Source organism: Myotis yumanensis, unplaced genomic scaffold, assembly GCF_028538775.1.
Source record: "Myotis yumanensis isolate MYYU_CA2020_CCGP unplaced genomic scaffold, mMyoYum1.0.hap1 SCAF_4, whole genome shotgun sequence".
In the NCBI taxonomy this organism is placed as follows: Eukaryota; Metazoa; Chordata; class Mammalia; order Chiroptera; family Vespertilionidae; genus Myotis; species Myotis yumanensis.
The window spans coordinates 58,151,499-58,174,237 of record NW_027223755.1 but is presented as its reverse complement, the minus strand read 5'-3'; the positions used below and the strand labels follow the sequence as shown (position 1 = coordinate 58,174,237).

Genomic DNA, 22,739 nt, shown 5'->3' with positions numbered 1-22,739 from the left:
TTCCAGGATCTCACTCAGAATACCATATTAGATTTAGTTCTCATGTCTCCTTAGTTGCTCTTGGTTATGACAGCTTCTCAGACTTCTCTCGTTTTTGGTGACCTTGACAGTTTTGAGGAGTGCTTGTCAGTTATTTTTTGGAATGTCCTTCAATTGGAAATTGTCTAATTTTTTCTCATGATTAGACAGGAGTTATGGGTTTTGAAAGGAAAACCAGACATAATGTGCCATTTTTATCACATCATATCAGTGGTACATACTATTACCATAGCTTTTGAATTTGACCATCATTTTGCTGAGGTCATGTGTATCAAATTTCTCCACTGTACCCATTGTCTTTTAAATGCTTATTTTAGTTATTCTTCTTTCATTGTTTTTTTTTTTTTTTCAATTTTTAAATTGATTTCAGAGAGGAAAGGAGAGGAAAAGAGAGATAGAAACTTTAATGATGAGAGAGAATCATTGATCGACTGCCTCCTACATGCCCCCTACTGGGGACCGAGCCTGTAACCCCAGGCATGTTCCTTGACCTGGAATCAAACGGTGACCTCTGGTTCATAGGTTGATGCTCAACCACCTAGCCACACCAGCTGGACTCACTCTCTTTTTTTAAAAGTTACATGCTGGATGAATAACATAATGCTTTATTCCAATTTATTAATTCAGTTTCAAATGTCTCTGGTCTGGGATTTGAATTTTTATTTTAACAATTGCATTTTAAAATATCTAGGCTTCTCATTTGTCCTTTTTTTATCCACCTGCTCTTATTTTTTATTACTTTCTCTTATGATTGTATTCTAATTCATTTTTATTGAAGTTATACTGTCATTAATCTTTTGGGGCATTTTAAAATTATTTACAAGACTGTCAGATAATCCTATGCTATAAATTTAATCTGATGTTAAGGGGATTTTTTTTTTTTACCTTATATTTATTTTCCTATTTAAATCTACCATTTCTATATGTTTGGTGCAGAGGAGATTATATCAGTGTATGAAATTACTGTGCTATCTTCATCTGAGTTTTTTTTTTTGTAACTATATTTCTTCTCCTCCTGCTCCTTTTCCCTCCTTCTTGTGCTTACCTCTTTCTAATCCCTCAGGCTTCTTGAAAAAGAAAACTATATCTCTGAATGGTTATTCTTGAGTCCTACTTCATTGTGAGATTGTTGATATTAACCAGAAGCAATGGGAGGCTTGGTTTACTACTTGGTAACAAATCTCTGTTTGTGAACTCTTGTCACTATGGGCATGTCTCTTGCTAAAACCATAAATCCAGGCAGCTATATAATAATAGCTCTCAGTGAGACAGTTCTCATCTTCTGTTTGCATGGATTAAGTTTTGGGTTTATCTTAGATGTCATTACTACCATAGGAGCAAAATTGACAAATTTTTATTAATTTTAAGGTTCAGGTTTGTTGAGATGTGTATCATGCTTTCTGTATCAAATTTTCTGTCTTTTTATTTAAATCTATGTTTGCTATATATTTAGAGCAGAGAGGAATGCATCAATGTATGAATTTTCTGTAATACCTTTAGTTGATTATTTTTAATTGTGTTTCCTCTTCCTCCTTTTTTCCTTTAGGACTTGTTTTAATTCCAGGAGGTGCTTTTGGCCAGCTTCTGGGAGGTGTCATTGCTTCCAAGTTACAGATGTATTGTAAAGGCCGTATGAGCTTTACAATGGTTACATCTGCTATATCACTTGTACTGGTTATGCTTACAATGTTTGTACGCTGTGAACCAATGCCATTTGCTGGGATCACTGAAGATTATAACGGGTAAATATAATTTTGTATATTAGATATTTACATCCAAACTCAACAACGTATTATTTAGTCAATTAAAGATTATGTATCCATTGACTTTTATTTATATATTTATCATTCTTAGAATTATTGAACATATAAAAAAAGTAAAGCATAGTTTTACCTTTCATATTAAAGGCAGAAACATAACAATGATAGTTTATTACATGATTGTTTATACATTCATAAAATACTAAAGGAAAAACACATTGAAATGATTCAGAACCTATAAGTAGAATTCTGTCCTAAGGTGGCTAGCAATGCAGAATAGTACTGTCTGTACAAAGCAAGACTTACTTTGTTTTCTGAGTTGGTATGTCTGCCTTCTTAAAGACGTCAAAGAATAGAATTAAAGTATATCTGAAAGTATGCATGAGTAATGTCTCCTTTAAGCTAAACATACAAAAATTCAAAGAACTTGGCAGAGATTGACATTAAATACAGAGGAACAGAACTGGAACTGGAAACCAAAGAACTAAGCAAGGAAAACATGAAAATAAACTCCCACTTCCAGCTACAATGGACTAGCTTAAGGCAGACCATTGCTCTCACTGAGAATACTAGTAACTAGAAAAGCTGTATAAAACTTTTAAAATTTTGTTTAAAGCTGCTTGGACAGCTAAGAATTTAAAAGCCAAAATCCTGAGAAAGGCAAACCTTTGAGAGGAGGAGCAACCTTCTGTAGTTCTTCTTCCCACCCCACCCCTCTCTGAAGATATTTGCTAACTCTGTATATTAGTGAGAAACTGAGAGTTTGGACACAGGATCCGGGCAAGAAGCATCTAGTAATATGACAAGAAATTAGCACAAGTTTTTGACCTATGATTCTAAAGAGACCAAAATAAGAGCATGGGGCAGGGCAGAATATCAGAGAGAAGAGAGAGTTAGACAAATGAAATAACACTCTATTGGGTTTTCACTCAATTAGGAAGCTAAGAGGCTGAAATTGAGCAGAATCTTGTAAAAAGCAGAGAAAAATGTTATCAGTATTGTAATTCTCTTTACATAAGGGATTAATGTGCTGGTGAGTTTAGAATGTGTTAGGGAAGGAACTTTGGTGAACACATGTTCTCAATGAAAGGCTAAGACCAATGAGTGAGGGCCTTTCTAAAGTAGTATAGCCTAGCCAGGAGTTAATTTGTCCTCCAATTAGATTGATGTGACCAGCAAGCATTCTACATAGCAGCAAAAAGAGACAGCCAGTGCTCTGCACAAAAGATAATATATAGAGCTATAAATTATCTTTGGCAAAAATTTGCATTAAAAAAATTACCAGGCAGGCCAAGGACATGGTAAAAATCCATGAGACAAAACAGATGATAGAATAGACCCACAGGGTATCCAGATATTGAATAACATAACATGTTTGACTATGTGGGACCACTGACTGTATATTTTTTTCAATAATATACATGCAGTCAGCCCTCTGTGTCCTTGGGTTTCACATCTGCTGATTCTCAACCATGGATGGAAAACAGTATTTTTGATCTGAAGTTGGGAATCCACATATACAGAGGGTCAACTTAAGTTATTATGTAGACTTTCAACTGTGTATGGGTTGGTGTGGATATCTTGATGTATATATACATTAATAAATATACCATGGCATTATAATTACATTCAATCTCTTTTTCTTTTTTTTAATATATTTTTTATTGCTTAAATTATTACAAAGAGTATTACATATTTCTCCTTTTTTTCAATCTCTTTTTCTACAGAACAGGGCAGTTGGGAAACCTGACAGCCCCTTGCAATTCTCATTGTAAATGCTCATCTTCATTTTATTTTGCTGTATGTGGAAGAGACGATATTGGATATTTTTCTCCTTGCTTTGCAGGCTGTAATAAATCTAAAACACTTGATAATGAGAAGGTAATTATTTTGAGTTATGCTTCTTTCTCTCCAGTAAGGGGTTGAGCTTGTGGATGATGTTTACATTATGGCAGCACTGCACATAATTTAAAATTGATCATTTGTTATCCCTTTTTGTTCTTTGATATTTACATGAATCAGGTCTCATTTTAAAATTCCCCTATATGTTCATTTTTGGGGCCATTTCTGTCAGAATTCCTTATTTCCCTGGGTCTTTCACCAACTTATGACAATTTTATTTTTGTCATGGAGAGCAGCTAAACACTCAGCTACTTGTTTGACTCCAGTTTCATTTTATTATATCCAAAGTTGCATATATGAGCTTTTATCTAAGTAATGGACTGAAACTTCAGCTTCTCCCCTTTAAGGAGAACAGCAGGGACTCAGGCTGTAAAAATTCAGTTTCTCTCTCCCTTCTCTGGCTAGTTTTATAAAGGGGAGAGAAACAGAGACATGTATTTCCTGACATATAGACATCATACCACCTCCCTTATTAAGCAGTAAAGTCCTTTATTAGTTATGTAATACATAACAATATTTTTTGCCCTATTACACAGCTCATTTCATTATAATGTATTTGCATACCTGTCCAACTTTTAGTTCCTCATGATCACCTTTCAATGGCTTATGATTTAACTAGAGGCCCGTTGCATGAAATTCATGCACTTGGGGGGGAGGGGCAGTCCCTCAGCCTGGCCTGTGCCCTCTCACAGTCTGGGAGCCCTCAGGGGATGTCTAACTGCTGGCTTAGGCCCACTCCCCATGCTCGCCAGCCATGAGCCAGGCTTCTGGCTGAACGGCACTCCCCCTGTGGGAGTGCACTGACCACCAGGAGGCAGCTCCTATATTAAGCACCTGCCTCCTGGTGGTCAGTGCGCATCATAGCAACCGGTCCTTCTGCCATTCAGTCGATTTGCATATTACCCTTTTATTATACTAGTAAAGGTTCATATATCTTCAGTTTTTTATTGACTAATATAAAAAGGTTGCATACCCTTTAAAAATTATTATATGTTACATTATATATTTTAAACCTTTAAAACATGTTACTGTGTAAAGCATTAAATGTAATAGAAAAGTTAACAAATTCCTATATGCCAATCACCCATCTTCAACAATTTATTAACTTATAGAAAATGTACTTTATACTCCACTTACTTCCTCTCCTCCATTTTTGTCTGAAATAAGTAAATGACTGGTAAATGCTCATGTTGTTACCACAGTATAAAACAGAACATTTTCTTTTGGGAGGGAATTGCTTTTAATGATTTTTTTGTATTTATTAAAAATTTTTTATGATTTTCTTGTATTTCTCTAAGGAATAATTCATAATGAATAACAGTGATAGAAATGACCAACAAAATAGTCAAACTGTGTGATAACATTTGATACTAAATAAAAATTGAAAGAAGAATAAAATATTTTTGAGAATTTTTATAAGACTTTATTTAAGTCAAATTGATGACACATGCTGGAGAGCAAGATCTTAAATGGTCCCAGAATAAAAATTTTTTGACAAAAATTAGATCTCTTCAAAATTACCCAGGCCCTAGATGGTTTGTCTTAGTGGATAGAGCATTGGCTGTGGACCAAAGGGTTCTGGGGTTGAATACAGTCGAGGGCATGTACCTCAGTTGCAGGCTTCTCCCCAGCCTGGGCCCTGTTCAGGGCATGTGCAGGAGGCAACCAATCGATGTGTTTCTCTCACATCAATGTTTCTCTCTGTCTTTCCCTCTCTCTTCCACTCTCCCTAAAGATGAATGGAAAAATATCTTCCAGTGAGGAGTAACAAAAAAACAACAACAAAAATTACCCAGGACACCCTTAGCCTTGATAGAAATAATGGCTCTGAAGGAAAACTGACAATAGCAGAAGCTATGATTAGTACAATTTTATATGGATGCAACTGATTAATGGATAAAATATGCATTATTTCAAAGGGGAAAAGAATTGATACCAATAAAAATCATTTTAAACAAAATCAAAATTAAATACTAGTAAAAGAAACATCATATACAAAAATGATCAAGTATCTAAATGATGTTAATGGAATTCCCTCTGGAAAGTATTTTTTCAATGAAAATATGTCAACTTAGAAATAATTCTGATTAATTGTTCATTTTCAAAACTTGATCAGGGTCAACATGAGTTAGAATTGGATGCTCTCTAATTGCACTTATGCAAAAATTTGCAAAGGAATGGTGAACATACTATACCTCTGAATATTTCTCATTTTCTATAGAAAATTCACAGCTTTACTAAAACTGAAAATAGATATATCTCCTTCATATTGATATTATTCCTGAGCATTTTTGCCTCATTGAGACCCATATGTATTCTTCTTATCTATGCCACCAAAGATCTTGAAATTTCCTTACATAGATGTAAAAGAAATCTTGTGTTTTCTTGATTTTATCATTGGGGCTAGTTCTTTTCAGCAGCTGATATAGCTATTATTATAAAACTAGAAGCCTGGTCTGCACCCTCTCTAATCTGAGACCCCTCGGGGGATGTCTGACTAAATCAGCAGATGGACATTCCTCTTGATTCCGGCACTGCTGGCTCCTAACTGCTTGCCTGCCTGCCTGCCTGATTGCCACTAACCGCTCTGCCTGCCTGCCTGATTGCCCATAACTACCTCTGCCTGCCTGTGGCCTGATTGCCTCTGACTGCCCCCCTGCCAGCCTGATAGTCCCTACCTTGCCCCCTTGTCGGCCTGATTGCCCCTACTTTGCCCCCCTGCCGCCTGATTACTCCTAACCACCTCGGCCCCCAGCTTAAGCCGCGGTCCTAAGTGGGAGGGTGGGAAATTTAGGTGCATCTTAGAATTCTGCCTACCAGAGACTACAAACAGACCTTTCCACTGAGTCCAATACTCTTTTGTTCTTTTCTCTATTTTTCCATCTCCTTTCAGCTGTTTGTTTAAATGTAGATACTTTCTGTTGACTTGTCGCATTCTCTATTCTCCAGTATCTACTTTTAAGCCCAGTAAGAGGTTCTAAGTTTATTCATCGTATTTTTCCGTTCTAACATTTATGTCTTTGTAGAATCCAAATCCTGTTAAATTTCACATCGTTTAAGATATTTTATCCACTGGTCCTCTCACTACTCCATTTAAAAAAATTCAGAGTGATTTTAAAGTTCTTGCTATTAAGTCCACTATCTAGATCAACTCTGAGTCTACTTATATTTGTTTCTCTCTTACTTTTAAGCTAAATATTCTTATCAGTTTGCAAGCCTTGTAATATTATATTAAATCCTGAATGGTGTGTATGAAAAATATCTCCTAATATAATTATTATTTGGCTTCATGTATTTTCAGGCTGTGCTATTATGTGCATAATTTTTGATAATTGTCACATCTAATTGTTCCTTTTATCTTTATAAAATCTCTTTTTCCGTCTCTGGTAATACTCTTGTCTTTAAGTAATAAATAAATTTTATATATTAAATAGTCACTCCAGCTTTTTCTTGCTGATTGTTTCCATGGTGCATCTTACTTCTATCATTTTATTTTTCAAATATTTGTGTCTTTATGTGTAAAGTGTCTCTTGGAGCCAGCATATAATGTGGTTTTGCTTTTTCTTCAATTTTGTTAATCTGTCTTTTAATTGGAGTTTTTAGAGTGTTGACATTTATTATAATTATTGCCATGGTGGGTTAAGATATAGCTAGCTTCCTGATCACGAGTGTGGCTCAGTGGTTGAGTGTTAACCTATAAATGAAGAGGTCATGGTTTGATTCTTGGTCAGGGCACATGCCCAGGTTGCAGGCTCGATCTCCAGTGTGGGGCATGCAGGCAATCAATCAATGATTCCCTCTCATCATTGATGTTTCTATCTCTCCCTCCCTCTCTTCCTCTCTGAAATCAATAAAAATGTATTTTTAAAAAGACCTACCTTCCTTTTTATTGTTTGAATTAAATATATTTTACTATTTCATTTTGATATAACTTTTGGCATTTTAGTTATATCTCTTTGAATATAATTCCATAGTTCTTTGATCCTCCCAGAGCCTGATATCTTGTGATTCTATAATCTGTTCACTAACCCTTCTTCATATTTTCACTTCTGCCCTTAGTCAGCCTAAATTCTATAGCCTCCAACCGTTTGTTGTACTAGATATCTTATGTCTGACATCCACATCTACTTTTCATCTTTCTTTACCCTCCTCATTGTTCCAGGAGACTGATCTATAGGATGACAGCTCTTTTGCCTTCCAGCTTCTGACTGGATTAAAAAAATGAGTTCTAGTGGAAAAATCAGAAAGATGGTGAAAAACAGTGAAGTTGTGTTTATTGTTTTGGTTCTCTCTCTGAACCACGGACTAATGGCCTCTCTGGACAGAAGGTCTTAGTTTCTTTCAGGGAAGCCTCCACATGACTTTCTCCTTTTGATAAACACTTCTACTCTAAAACCCTTCAGAAAATCCATTCAAATAGGGGCAGGCTGCTCATGAGGCTGCTGTTCCTCGGAGAGAGAGAGAGAGAGAGAGAGAGAGAGAGAGAGAGAGACATCAATGATGAGAGACAATCATTGATTAGCTGCCTCCTGAACGCCCCCACTGGGAATCAAGCCTGCAACCTGGGCATGTGCCCTTGACTGGAATCGAACCCGGTACCCTTCAGTCTGCAGGCCGATACTCTATCGACCAAGCCAAACTGGCTAGGGCTTGATTCAAGAGATTTTTAACTATTGTCTCTGCTTTCATCTTAAACAATCATAGATGAGACCAGTAGTCTCAATATAATAGCTAAGTAACATTTTAAAATATCATCTATAATAATAAAAGTCTAATATGCTAATTAGACCAGATGTCCTTCCGGATGAAGCTGGGGCTGCGACGGAAGCTGGGTTTTGGGTGCCTGCTGGCAGCTGGAAGGAAGCCTGGGTCCCAGGTGCCAGTGGCCAGAGGGAAGCCTGGGTCCCGGATGCCAGAGGGAAGCTGGTGCCAGCAGCCAGGGGAAGGAAGGCCTACTCTTGCATGAATTTTGTGCATTAGGCCTCTAGTCCTATATAATAAAAGTGTAATATGCAAATCGACCAAACAGCGGAATGACTGGTTGACAGGGGGTGGGGCCGGCGAGCAGGCAGCACCAGGTCAGCCAAGGTGTGTGCCAGCAGGCAGAGGGAGGGGATAGTGATCAGGGGGCAGTGGTGACCAGCAGCGGCGGAGAGGCACCTGGGGGGGGTGGGGCCGGCCACTCACCGGCCACGCTGTTCCCTGATCAGCCTACCTGGTCGCCTCCTGCAGAGGGAGGCCAGACTGCAGCTTAGACCCCAGGGAGCAGACCTAAGCTGTCAGTTGGACATCCTCTGAGGGCTCCAGGACTGTGAGAAGGTGCAGGCCAGGCTGAAGGACCCCTCCCCCTGCTGAGTGGACGAATTTTCGTGCACCAGGCCTCTGATTTATACATATATTCCTCCAATGGTTTCACATTACTAAGTTTAAAAACCAAAGTTCTTAAATTTGTCTTGTAATTATTTATCAGTTTTTATATAATCAGTCCTCTAGTCCTATATAATAAATGTGTATAATCGAATCTCCTCTCACTACTCCAATTTTATTTTCTCTTCAGTTTACTTCATGTTAGCTCTGCTTTAGCCACATTTTCCTCCTTGCTTTTCTTAAGCATGATTTTGTTTTCCTACCTGGGATGTACTTTTTTCAGATAACCAATGGTTCCTTCCCTTACCTTCTTCAAATCTCTGCTCAGTTTATATTGAGTCATTGAGGTAGTCACTCATTATGATAAGTTTACCCCTAGGAGCCCTTACTTTCTATTGTATTGTTTAGTGTGTTTTCACAACACCTAGAATGATGTTTAGTATTTAGTACAGAAGCACTAAAAAAATATGGTGGAATGAATAACTTGGCAGTTTGGATATTTCTTTTCTTTCTCTCTTTCTCTTTCCTTTTTTTTAAAGCATACTTAGTAACTACTTAGTAACTCCTACAAATAAACTGAGATGATTTTTGGAGCATCATTTTATGAATCAATCAGATTCAAGTCATTTTTTAAAATTAATTAATTTATTTTTTAAATTTATTTTTCATTGATTCAAGTCAATTTTCTTACCTCTTATACCTTCACTAGTAACCTAGTACCATATTTCTGTTGAATTTATGATAATTTTTTAAACTAGAATATTTTAAATAGATTAGTAAATTGCTAACTGATCTCTGTATCTTCAAACTCTGTTTAGTTCTTAGAAATATCACTTTTTCATCTTTCTTGAATTATCAACCCTACCACTACTACCCCAAATTTTCATTGCCTCCCACTTAGGGATATATTGTGACTTTCATTGGCCCTAGGTACTTTGCCTTTATAAGCAAAAAGAAAAATTTAATTAAATTAATTTTTAAAAATCAGTGTATACCTGTATTAGTATGAAGACAAATATGATCCAGGCTGGATTCATTATTATTATATTCATTTAAAAAATTTTAAAAGACACTAGAATTACAACAGTTGTATGTGTCCTTAATGTATTACTGCCCTAAACAAGGCCTACTCTGCTGAATAGATAATAGCCCTGCCATCATTACATACAAAATAAAGCCTTATCTTTGCAGTATAGTCCCAAAACCTTCCACAGTTGGGTAACTGTCCATATTTCCAATCTCAGCTAAAGTTCAATTTTATTACATTATACTTAATTGCCCTCAATTTACATAGTTCTCCAAAAATTATTTGTGCAATTAGGTGTAAATATTTTTGGTGGAATTTCTTAAATTAATAGAATTTTCCCTAACAATAATTACATACACACACACACACACACACACACACACACGAGTCTTCGCTAGGTAAAATAGCTTGGACATGTCATTAATGTTTCATTTCTAAATGATGACTGGCAGATTTAATGTAAGGGCATTTACTGATACAACTGGCTAGTCTCCATGTTGTTATTGATTGGTTTTATTTTACAGTAATAAGTTTTTGCTTTATGATTATATTTCTAAGAGATAATTTTCCATCTTATTTATCATAGACATATTTCCATTGTTCTTGCATTGATGAAGGAATAGCAATTTCAGATGAGCAAGGTGATTTTGTTGATGCCAACGCTGGGACATGTGTATCAAATTGCTATAAATTACCTATGTTCATTGTTTTTGTCTTTTCTACGATTGTATTTGCTTGTTTTTCTGTTATACCGAACATGCTGACCATCCTTCGGTATGTATATTATTATTCATACTAATTGTTTTTTAGTATATAAGAAGACAATTTTAGGAAGCTTTACAATATTGTAGTAAATGGTTTACTCTTTTGTTTCACTGTAGGAACTGCTAGAGGGGAAATTCTTACATTGTCCAAATTAATGTGCATGTTTAATTCTCTATTTTAGCTAATTTATTTGCATAAAGCCCATTGATATCAAATTTAGTTCAAATTAAGTAATTAACTTTAATTTAACATGGAAAATTCATTTATAGGCAAATTGTTACATCATCAAAATTTATGTGTATGTCTAATTCTTTATCTAATGTATTTGCATAGTCTATAGATAACCCATTTAGTTTAGCTTTATCCTAAAACAAAACTAAATTTAAATACTTAATTTACCACACCTTGAAAATTCACAAATATAGGAAAGTTCTTAATTATAACACAGATCAAATTATGATGTTGAGTCATTGGTTATAGATACTTATTAAATATTTACTTCTCTATTAGCCAGTTTAACTATGAGAAAACATCAGTATTATCAACAAAGGGACACAATTTTTAGAATTTTGCTGCATATATTTATTAAAATAACATTGTTATTCCTTTGTTTTCCCAGCATATATAAAATAGACAATACAATATTTTTATCACAGTAACAGAAAAATGGGTCATTATTTTAAATTTATTTTTTCCCAGGGGCTAACATAAAAATTTAAGTCATGGGGAGCAATTTTTTTGCCCCCTAAGAAAGTAGACTAGAGAACATGAATAAATATGTGCAGAAATAAAATCTGAATTGGGCACATGTGGTCTCTGCTTTTAATGAACTTACAATTTTAAAAAAATTTAATATAAATTGGAGAGAGAGAGAGAGATGCTTTCCACTTATTCATGCATTCATTGGTTGATTCTTGTATGTGCCCTAACCCATGATCAAACCTGATACCTTGGCTTATCAGGACAACACTCTAACCAACTGAGCTACTGGGCCAGGGCAATGAGCTTGCAACTTAAATGGGAGACGAAACCTGGACGTAAAAATATAGGGAGCAGCTTTTTTATTACTTATACATACATATGTCTGGCACTGAAACTATAAGGACCAATAAGATATGAACAGTGACATTAAGTTGATTAGAGTTGAATAGGGGGAGAAAAACATTTAAAAAGAAGTAGATTGTATAGTTAGAGGTGCCTTGCTTAAAGCTTGTAAATCTAACCCAGAACAAAGTGAAGAAAATGGTAATTTTTACCTAGGAAAATTTAGAAAACTTACAGAAGATATGGCACTTTAACTAAGTTATGAAGATAAGTGATTTCTCATAATGTAAGCGGACTTGGGACAAGTTTTCAACAGGAAAAGTGAGCAGTGAAAGTAGAGGCAAAATGCATAAAATATGTGGGCAAGGAGTTTTGTTATGATAGGAGTAGTATGATGGTGAAATGGGACAAGGAGATTTGAGCTTCCTAAGGGCCTAATAATGGTTGGTTTTCTTTGCCATATTAATGTGAATGATGTTATCCTGTGTATACCTGGAAGTCATTGACAATAAACTTCAGAAGTAAAAGTGACCAAATATGCATATTATTTGTTAATTTTTCAAATATGCATTTTAGATAGAATACCTTGAAAATAGTGTGGAAGGTGATGCAAGAGGGAAAACTGTAAAAGAGGAAAGAACTTAGGATATAATTTTATTTTATTTCTACTTTTTTTAAAATTTTGTTTTATTGCTTAAGGTATTACAAAGAGTATTACATGTTTCTTTTTTTTTCCCCTTGACCTTCCCCCAGCCGCCCCTACACCCCATTGTCTTGTGTCCACTGGTTATGCTTATATGCATGCATACAAGTCCTATTTCTTCTTCTTATTTTTATTTATTTTTCTTTTTAAAAAAATCTTTATTGTTGAAAGTATTACATAGCTCTTCCTTTATTCCCCATTAACCTTTTCCAGCCCACTCCCACCTCTCCCCTCTTCTTATTTTTTAGACTTTTAAAAAACTAAATCTTCATTGTACAAAGTATTACATATGTCCTCCTCCTCCCACCCCCCATTGATCCTTTATATCCTGTCCCCACCCCCACCCCAGGCCTTCACCTTCCCTGTTGTCTGTGTCCATGGGTTATACATATATGCATTGAAGTACTTTGGTTGATCTCTTTCCACCCAACCACCCTCTCCTGCCTTCCCTCTGAGATTTCCCAGTCTGTTCTATGCTTCTATGCCTCTGGTGGGAATGCAGACTGGTGCAGCCAGTATGGAAAACAGTATGGAGTTCCCTCAAAAAATTAAAAATGAAACTCCCATTTGACCCAGTGATCCAACTTCTGGGAATATATCCTAAGAAACCTGAAACACCAATCAGAAAGAATTATGCACCCCTATGTTCATAGCAGCACAATTAACAATAGCTAAGATCCGGAAACAGCCCAAGTGCCCATCATTAAATGAGTGGATGAAAAAGCTGTGGTACATGTATACCATGGAACACTATGCAGAAGTAAAAAAGAAGAATCTCTTACCCATTGAGACCTCATAGAGGGACCTGGAGAGTATTATGCTAAGTAAAATAAGCCAGTCAGAGAAAGACAAGTCTTATATGATCTCACTCATATGTGGAATGTAATTAACAAAATAAAGTGGTAAACAGAATTCATCCAGAAACACAGAAGCGTGAAACAGAGTGAGGAATCTCTAAAAGAAGGCTGGGGGAGGGTGGGTGCGTGGAAAGAAAACATATTTCAAAAAAAAAATAATAAGGAAATAAAACAATGGGTGTGTGGCAAAGAATGAAGAAAGAGAAGTGGGGAAACTATGATTTTTTTTTCGGGATGCTGGGGCAGGGAGTTGGGCCATAACTGCTTCCTTCTTGTGAAGAGCAAAATATTTGGAATTGGTTGGCAAGGGGCAGGATATGGAGAAATGGGAGGAGTTGTAATTCTTTAATTGAAGCAGATCATACTCCGTTAATTGGCCAAAGATTATTAGTTTAATTCATACACAGGAAAAAGTTAACCTTGAATCTAGAAAACATTCTCTGTAGCTAATAAAAAGAGTTTTAATAATATTGCTATTTGGTTGCAGGACTGTACCTGACAAACAACGTTCTCTGGCCTTTGGTTTGACCTATATGATTGTGAGAACTTTTGGTATGAACTTTTAGCAATTTATTATTGCACTGAAATGTTCATATTTTCATGTATCTGTATGTTTACATGTACACTTACAATTTCAAACAGATAATAATGGCAAACAGCAAAGCAAGTGAATGGGGGAGTTGCTTTGTAGATATTCGGAGACAACACAATGTAAAAAGATAATATAACCCATCCTGTCACATAAAATATGCACTAATATTATATTCAAGTAGAGGCCCGGTGCACAAAAATTTCTGCACTCGGAGGGGGGGGGGAGGTCCCTTAGCCCGGCCTGTGCCTTCTCACAGTCTGGGACCCCTCGGGGGCTGACCACCTGATGGCTTAGGCCTGCTCCCTGGGGAATTGGACCTAAGCTGGCAGTCAGACATCCCTCTGGCAGCCCGGGAGGCCTCAGGGGATGTCTACTTGCCAGCGAGGAGCAGGCCTAAGCTGCAGGCAGACATCCTTAGCGCTGCTAAGGAGGAAGGAGAGGCTCCCACTACCACTGCTGTACTGGCAGCTGGCAGCCTGGCTTGTGGCTGAGCAGAGCTCCCCCTATGGGAGTGCACTGACCACCAGGGGGCAGCTCCTGCATTGAGCATCTGCCGCCTGGTGGTCAGTGTGTGTCATAGTGACCAGTCATTCCCAGTCATTCTGCTGTTAGGGTCAATTTGCATATTACCCTTTTATTATATAGGAGTGCTTGGCCAGCCTGGGTGAGGGGCTGATGTCTGTTTCCAGGCTGGCCACAGCCCCTTCAGTGTGGGGGTCCCCACTGGGGTGCCTGGCCAGTCTGGGTGAGGGGCTGAGAGCCATTTTCAGGCTGGCCACACCCCCTTCAGGGTGGGGGTGCCTTGCTGGGGTGCCTGGCCAGTCCGGGTAAGTGGCTGATGCCAGTTTTCAGGCTGGCCAAGCCCCCCAGTGGGGACCCTCACCCCATGAGGGTGTGGCCAGCCTGGGTGAGTGTCTGTTGGCTGTTTTCAGGCTGGCCACAGCCCCTTCAGGGTGGGGGTCCCCACTGGGGTGCCTGGCCAGCCTGGGTGAGGGGCTGAAAGCCATTTTCAGGCTGGCCACACCCCCTTCAGGGTGGGGGTGCCTTGCTGGGGTACCTGGCCAGTCCAGGTGAGGGACTGATGGCTGTTTGCAGGCTGGCCAAGCCCCCCAGCCACCCAAGCTCCCAGTGGAGGCTGGCTGGAAGCAGTTATCTGGGATTTATTTGTCTTCTATAATTGAAACTTTGTTGCCATGAGCGGAGGCCACACCCAGCTCAGGACAGGCGAGAAGCTTGGCTTCCTCCATTCCCTGGGAAACCAAGCCTCCTACTTGCTCCAGCTCCGTGGCTGCTGGCCGCCATGTTGGCTGGGTTAATTTGCATATAATTACTCTGATTGGCTGGTTGGTGTGGCTTGGGGCATGGCAAAGGTATGGTCAATTAGCATCTTTGTCTTTTATTAGTGTAGATTAGGAGAGATCATCTGTTTGATCAGAAGTATGTTCATCAGGCTCATACAATTGGTTTGGTAAGCTGAAATAAAACACATAAGCATAGTAATTATCCATTGCTTTATATTTGGAAAGTCAATAACTTAGACTAGTGCTTTTAAGCATTTCATTAGCAGAGTCACTGAATCTGATATTTTTAAGGAGTTGTATCCAAAGTACAAATTAGTTTTGCTGAGGGTAATGTACTCTGTACTCCAGGCTTTCTTAAAATAGCAAAAACTAGCTTTCAAATCCACTTCATTACTATATTAGGATCTCTATTCAAGAAGTTGATTGAAAAAATTGGTGGGGTAAGGAAACAAGATTGGACTGAAGACTGAAAGACATGATAAATGAAGTCAAGAATGTAGAAAAATTTAAGTGTGGCTCTGATGTGGATCAGAGAAATCATTCTATAGCTACATCAGTAGGCAGGGTTAAAATGAGCTTTAATTGGGGGAAAATAGAGGATATTTTTATAGTGAACAATGGTCCACTAGACAAGGACAGGTTTGTAATGGAAGAGGGAGCATAACAAACAGCAACTGCATAGACAGAAGAGAAGCCAGTGAAACATGCATTTTTGAATGGGAGTGGGTAGGATAAAGTGATATTTCAGATATAGACCGTCTCTAGATAGGGCTTTGCCATCAGAGAATTTCAGGCTGTGGATAGATATTATCTGATTTACATTTAAAATATATTTCTGCTGCTGGAGGGGGGAATAATCTACACTAATAAAAGACAAAGATGCTAATTGACCATACCTTTGCTACACCCATCAGCCAATCGGGAGAGTATGCAAATTAACCCAACAAAGATGGCCATTAAGTTTGCATACTGCAGGTGGGGTGGCACAGCACGAGCCGCTGCCCGCCCGCCACCATCCGGGCCTCCTGTGTGCGGCCCAGGGCGGCGGGGCGGGGCAGCATGCTCCGCTGCCTGCCCCAGCGCGGGATCCGGGCCTACCATCTGCAACTCGGGGTGGTGGGGGCGGGGCAGCGCACTCCACAGCCCGTCCCAGTGCGGGATCCGGGCCTGTCATCTGTGACCCAGGGAGCGGGCCTAAGCCAGCAGGTGATTATCTCCCAAGGGGTCTCAGACTGTGAGAGGGCACAGATCGGGCTGAGGGACTCCCCCCACACACACCAGTGCACAAATTTTTGTGCACCGGGCCTCTAGTAATTAGAATATATTGTAGAAAAAACGGAAATGGAGGTTCTCGCTAAAATATAAATCATATTCACATTAAATTGGATTCTGGGGTTGTCGTAGAGACAAAAATCAACACATCCAATATATGATTGGAGTTAGGATTACAAAGATTTATCATGGATTAGAAAATTATTATGGGAAATAGAGGAAAAGCATAGTAGGCCTAAGATTTTTTACCTTGAGCCATTATATGCAGCATGACAGCACTCAACTGAGACCGGGATTTCTGACATTAGTTCTTAAAATCAATATTTAGTATCTATGTTTAAAATACCTTTCTCTTAAATATTTCACTCAAAAATTCACAACAATTTTGAGATGCCAACTAAATGACAACAGGCACACACCATCATGAAAAGATGCAAATCTACCAATTTTTTATACTTACAGGCAGGAGTCCTCAAACTACGGCCTGTGGGCCACATGCAAATACAAATATTGTATTTATTCCCATTTTGTTTTTTTACTTCAAAATAAGATATGTGCAGTGTGCATAGGAATTTGTTCATAGTTTTTTTTTAAAGTATAGTCCGGCCCTCCAACGGTCTGAGGGACAGTGAACTGGCCCCCTGTTTAAAAAGTTTGAGGACCCCTGCTTACAGGGATAAGGAGTTTTCAAAAACACATTGATTTTAATTATTAACAATATTATCTATAAGTAAATTCTTAGACTATTTATGTTATTATCCAGGACCAATTCCTAGATAATTCAAAATGTTATGTTTACAGTGATAATAACTATATATATATACTAGAGGCCCGGTGCACAAAAATTTCTACACTGGGGGGGGGCATCCGTCAGCCCAGCCTGTGCCCTCTCACAGTCTGGGACCCCTTGGGGGATGACCACCTGCTGGCTTAGGCCCGCTCCTCGGGGGATTGGACCTGAGCTGGCAATCAGAGATCCCTCTGGCAGCCAGGGAGCCCTCAGGGGATGTCCACTTGCCAGCAGGGAGCAGGCCTAAGCTGCAGTTGGACATCCTTAGCGCTGCTGAGGAGGCAGGAGAGGCTCCCACCACCACCACTGTACTGGCAGCCATCAGCCTGGCTTGTGGGTGAGTAGAGTTTTCCCTGTGGGAGCACACTGACCAACAGGGGGCAGCTCCTGCATTGAGTGTCTGCCACCTGGTGGTCAGTGTGTGTCATAGTGACCAGTCATTCCCAGCCATTCTGCTGTTAGGGTCATTTTGCATATTACCCTTTTATTATATAGGATAGAGGCCTGGTGCATGGGTGGGGGCCAGCTGGTTTGCCCTGAAGGGTGTCCCGGATAAGGGTGGGGGTCCCGCTGGGGTGTCTGGCCAGCCTGGGTGAGGGGCTGATGGCTGTTTACAGCTGGTCACAGCCCCTTCAGTGTGGGGCTCTCCACTGGGGTGCCTGGCCAGCCTGGGTGAGGGGCTGATAGCTGTTTGAAGCTGGTCATACCCCCTTCAGGGTGGGGGTTCCCACTGGGGTGTCTGGCCTGTCTGGGTGAGGGGCTGAGGGCTGTTTTCAGGTTGGCCAAGCCCCCCCGCAATGGAAGCTCACAGCCTCTCCTTTTTTTCTTTTTATTTTTTATTCTGAGATTTATTTACCTTCTATAATTTAAACTGTTGCCTTCAGTGGAGCTGAGAGCTGGCTCCTGCTTGCTCCAGCTCCATGGCCATGGCCAGCTGAAAGCAGGTATCTGGAGTTATTTACCTTCTATAATTGAAACTTTGTTGCCTTGAGTGGAACTCAGAGCCAGCTGTGGCAGGTAGGAAGCTTGGCTTCCTCCATCACTGGAGCAACCAAGCCTCCTGCTTGCTCCAGCTCTGTGGCTGCCGGCCACCATCTTGGTTGGATTAATTTGCATATAGTCGCTCTGATTGGCTGGTGGGTGTGGCTTAAGGCATAGTGAAGGTGTGGTCAATTTGCATGTTTGTCTTTTATTATATTAGATATATGTTTAATTTTAGGATAAAAATTATTCTGATACCAACCTGTAGTGTTTTTATAGAAGATTAACAATTAATGTATTTTTCATAGGTGCTATACCTGGACCAATAGTTTTTAATAAGCTAGTAGAAAGTTCTTGTACCTTTCGGGATAGTGGACACTGTGGAAACACAGGAAGTTGTTGGATCTATAATGTGAAAAAAATGTCCTACCTATATTTAGGAATGTGTAAGTAATATCTATTGAAGAAATGTAAAGAGGTAAAGTTATTTTAAAACCTTATGGTTGTTTAAAGTAAAGTACAGTAATAATAAACAATGAACAAATGGATACTTTGATGATTAAAGAAGCCTTATATTATTACATAGGAAATATTTTGGAAACTAAAGTACTATAGAATTTATGTAAACATTTGGGTCACTACATTAAATGCACTGTTTTATGTTATTCCTGAGTAAAGGGTGGTGATTATCAGAATTTTAATTTGGGGAGTAATTTTGCCTGCATACACATCTAACCAAGTTATTTGACCTTGTGACCCTTTCCCTTTCCACAGTAAAAGATTGTCTGATTAAAAAATATTTGTTTTTGGCACTACTAAAGAGCATCAATGTACTCTTACCCCACTTAAATGTAAATTTCATATTGTCTCATGCTCAATGACATAACAGTGCTTGGCACATAGCAAGCATTCAGTAATGATTGAACAAATAAGAGATATAGAGAATTGAGATCCTATGGTGGTGTGAGCTATGGGCAAAATGTTGGGAAAGTATAGATATGCTTGTATTACTTTGGAAACTTCACTAGATCTTCCTGTATTTCATTGTTTTCATCTGTAAAAGGAGGGTTTAGACTACATAATTTCTGAAGTCTTAATCATTATTAACATTGAATGATTTTAATGTATACTAGTAGATGCTATTGGTATGATAAATATTTTAAAGTGCTTTTGTGTTTTGTGATTTTACTAAGTGAGTTCAGCAATTCAAAGAACCATGTAATGATAGACTATAATATTTAACGGGAACAATTATCTGTTTGATAAACAGTATAAAGTAATACCTTCTAATTCAGAAGTTAATTTTCCAGCAAACTTAGTCAACACTTAACCTGAATAAAGTAAAATTTAAGAAAAACATTAAAAAGTAAAAATGACATTTAAGAAGTCAAAATAATTTTTCCAGAGATAATTCAACAAAACCATTAAGGAAGTCCTCTTAAAATACTGCTCAGCCTTTTAATTTTCATTTTAGATAAAACTGTAACATGTTTAACTACTTTAAAACATAGCACATAATTGAGAAAGTTGATAAACTGCTATAGATCCTGCTAAGGAGCTACTAAAATGAGGTAACAATAATAAAGAACATAGGAAATTACAGTAAGAAACAGAAAACACAGGAAACTCTAATAGAAATATACATTTGTGGCAATTTCATTGTAAACTAGTACATTTTAAAGTGTATTTCATGAGTCATTCGAAAAACTTGGAGTGCTTGCTAAAAATATAAGTCATGAAGCCCTGAATTTGGATATCAGAATTAGTGGTAGACATGTACATTTTTAATAAAGCACCTCAGGTTATTTTAACCACAGTAATTTTGGAAGACAAGTAAGAGATTCTAGAGCTACACTGTCCAATATGGTATGTCTTAACCACATATAGCTATTTAAATGTAATAGAATTAAATGCAATTAAAAATTCAGTTTCACAGTAACAATAGCTAAATTATACGTGCTTAACGGTCACATTTGACTGCTCTATTGGACAGTGTGGATGTAGAACACTACACAAGAAGTTCTATGTACACTGCTACTACAGATCAAGGCTTATTCAAAAGGGATCCATGAGCCCTAGAAGCCCACACTGAAATTAAGTAGATTTTTTAATCCTAAAATTCTATTTTTGTACATTTCATCTCCAAAAAAATTTCCCCTGTGGAGGAAGGCTGTGGCATTCATCATCTCAAATGTTTTTTTACTCAAAAAAGTTGGTAAAATTTTTATCCTATCAATCTATCAGTTCCCTTTGGCAGCAAGAAAATTCTTCTGATCATTGGAATGACTTATTACATACTTTTTACCTCAAATGAAGGATTCCCATCAGCTTTCTCCCTTTTGATAAAAAAAAAAAAAACTAGAGGCCCGGTACATGAAATTGAAATTCGTGCACGGCGTGGGGGGTGTCTCTCAGCCCAGCCTGCACCCTCTCCAATCTGGGAGCCCTAGGAGGATGCCCGACTGCCAGTTTAGACTTGATCCCTGTGGGGATCCCTGGCTTCTAACTGCTCACCTGCCTGCCTGCCTTATCGCTCCTAACCGCCTCTGCCTGCCTGCCTGATCACCGCCTAACTGCTCCCCTACGCCAGCCTGATCGCAGCCCTAACTGCTTGCTCCCCTGCCAGCCTGATCGCCCCTAACCACCTCTGCATAGGCCCCTGCCACCATGGCTTTGTTCACAAAGAAGTCTGATGTCCAGAAGATGTCCATTGACCTGGTCTAATTAGCATATTATCTTTTTATTAGTATAGATTACATAACATCCCTAATTTTTTTTTCTTTTTTATTAAATCTTTATTGTTCAGATTATTACATTTGTTCCTCTTTTTTTCCCCCCATAACTCCCCTCCTTCCAGCTCCCACCCCACCCTCCGCCCTCAATCCCCACCCACTGTCCTCATCCATAGGTGCACGATTTTTATCCAGTCTCTTCCCGCATCTCCCACACCCCTTTTCCCCCCAAGAATAGTCAGTCCATTCCCTTTCTATGTCCCTGATTCTATTATAATCACCAGTTCATTCTGTACATCAGATTATTTATTCACTTGATTCTTAGATTCACTTGTTGATAGATGCATGTTTGTTGTTGATAATTTGTATCTTTACCTTTTTCTTCTTCCTCCTCTTAAAGGATACCTTTCAGAATTTCATATAACACTGGTTTGGTGGTGATGAACTCCTTTAGCTTTTCCTTATCTGTGAAGCTCTTTATCTGACCTTCAATTCTGAATGATAGCTTTGCTGGATAAAGTAATCTTGGTTGTAGGTTCTTGGTATTCATCACTTTGAATATTTCTTGCCATTCCCTTCTGGCCTGCAAAGTTTCTGTTGAGAAATCAGCTGACAGTCGTATGGGTATTCCCTTGTAGGTCATTGAGTCTCTTTCTCTTGCTGCTTTTAAGATTCTCTCTTTGTCTTTTGCTCTTGGCATTTTAATTATGATGTGTCTTGGTGTGGTCCTCTTTGGATTCCTTTTGTTTGGGGTTCTCTGCGCTTCCTAGACCTGTAAGTCTATTTCTTTCACCAGGTGGGGGAAGTTTTCTGTCATTATTTCTTCAAATAGGTTTTCAATATCTTGCTGTCTCTCATCTTCTGGTATCCCTATAATTCTGATGTTTGTACGTTTGAAGCTGTCCCAGAGGCTCCTTACACTATCTTCGTATTTTTGGGTTCTTTTTTCATTTTGCTTTTCCGGTTGGGTGTTTCTCGCTTCTTCGCATTTCAAATCTTTGACTTGATTCTTGCACTCCTCTGGTCTGCTGTTGGGAGTCTGTATAATATTCTTTATTTCAGTCAGTGTATGCTTACTTTCTAGATGGTCCTTTATCACACCATCGAGGGTCTCATTAAATTTCCTGTACATCTCATCAAGTTTATCGACAGACTCTAGAAGCCTCTTGAGAGACCTCAAAAGTGTGGTTCTGAACTCAATATCCTCCCTTGATAGTTTTGTCCTGTTTCTTTGTCTCCGCATTTTTTACACTTTCTTGGTACACCCCCTAGTGGTCTTTGTGTGCAGTCTTGTTGTAGTTAAGCCTTGATTGTTGTAGTTAATACTAGAGGGATTTGACCTCCAGGCCGACTGGCTGTGATAATCAGCTGTGTCTGCAGTGGAAGAACTTGTGTCCTCTAGGGAGGTGCTAATCTAGCCTTTGCCTGAGGCTATCCGGCAAATGCCTCTGTGCAGGGCTTGGGCAGGGCGGGTCCCACGGGATCAACAGGGCGGAGGAGGGAGCAGTTATGGCTGCTCTCAGTCCGTCCCCAGGGGCTCTGCCTCTCTGTCCCAGCAACCGCTGCAAACCTTGGAGGGACCGTAGCCAGACAGTCCTGCTTCTCCC

The 22,739-nt window shown here is 38.8% G+C and overlaps 1 protein-coding gene across 1 annotated transcript in view; it reads left to right on the top strand.

Annotated features, from left to right (window-relative positions):
* Nucleotides 1-22,739, top strand: part of SLCO6A1 (solute carrier organic anion transporter family member 6A1) — an 81,640-nt gene that overhangs the window by 54,102 nt on the left and 4,799 nt on the right. The window contains exons 8-12 of the mRNA XM_070413743.1: nucleotides 1,586-1,781; nucleotides 3,527-3,680; nucleotides 10,682-10,869; nucleotides 13,952-14,016; nucleotides 18,709-18,846. Coding sequence (XP_070269844.1) covers nucleotides 1,586-1,781; nucleotides 3,527-3,680; nucleotides 10,682-10,869; nucleotides 13,952-14,016; nucleotides 18,709-18,846 — 741 coding nt within the window. The remainder of the gene's footprint in view (nucleotides 1-1,585; nucleotides 1,782-3,526; nucleotides 3,681-10,681; nucleotides 10,870-13,951; nucleotides 14,017-18,708; nucleotides 18,847-22,739) is intronic.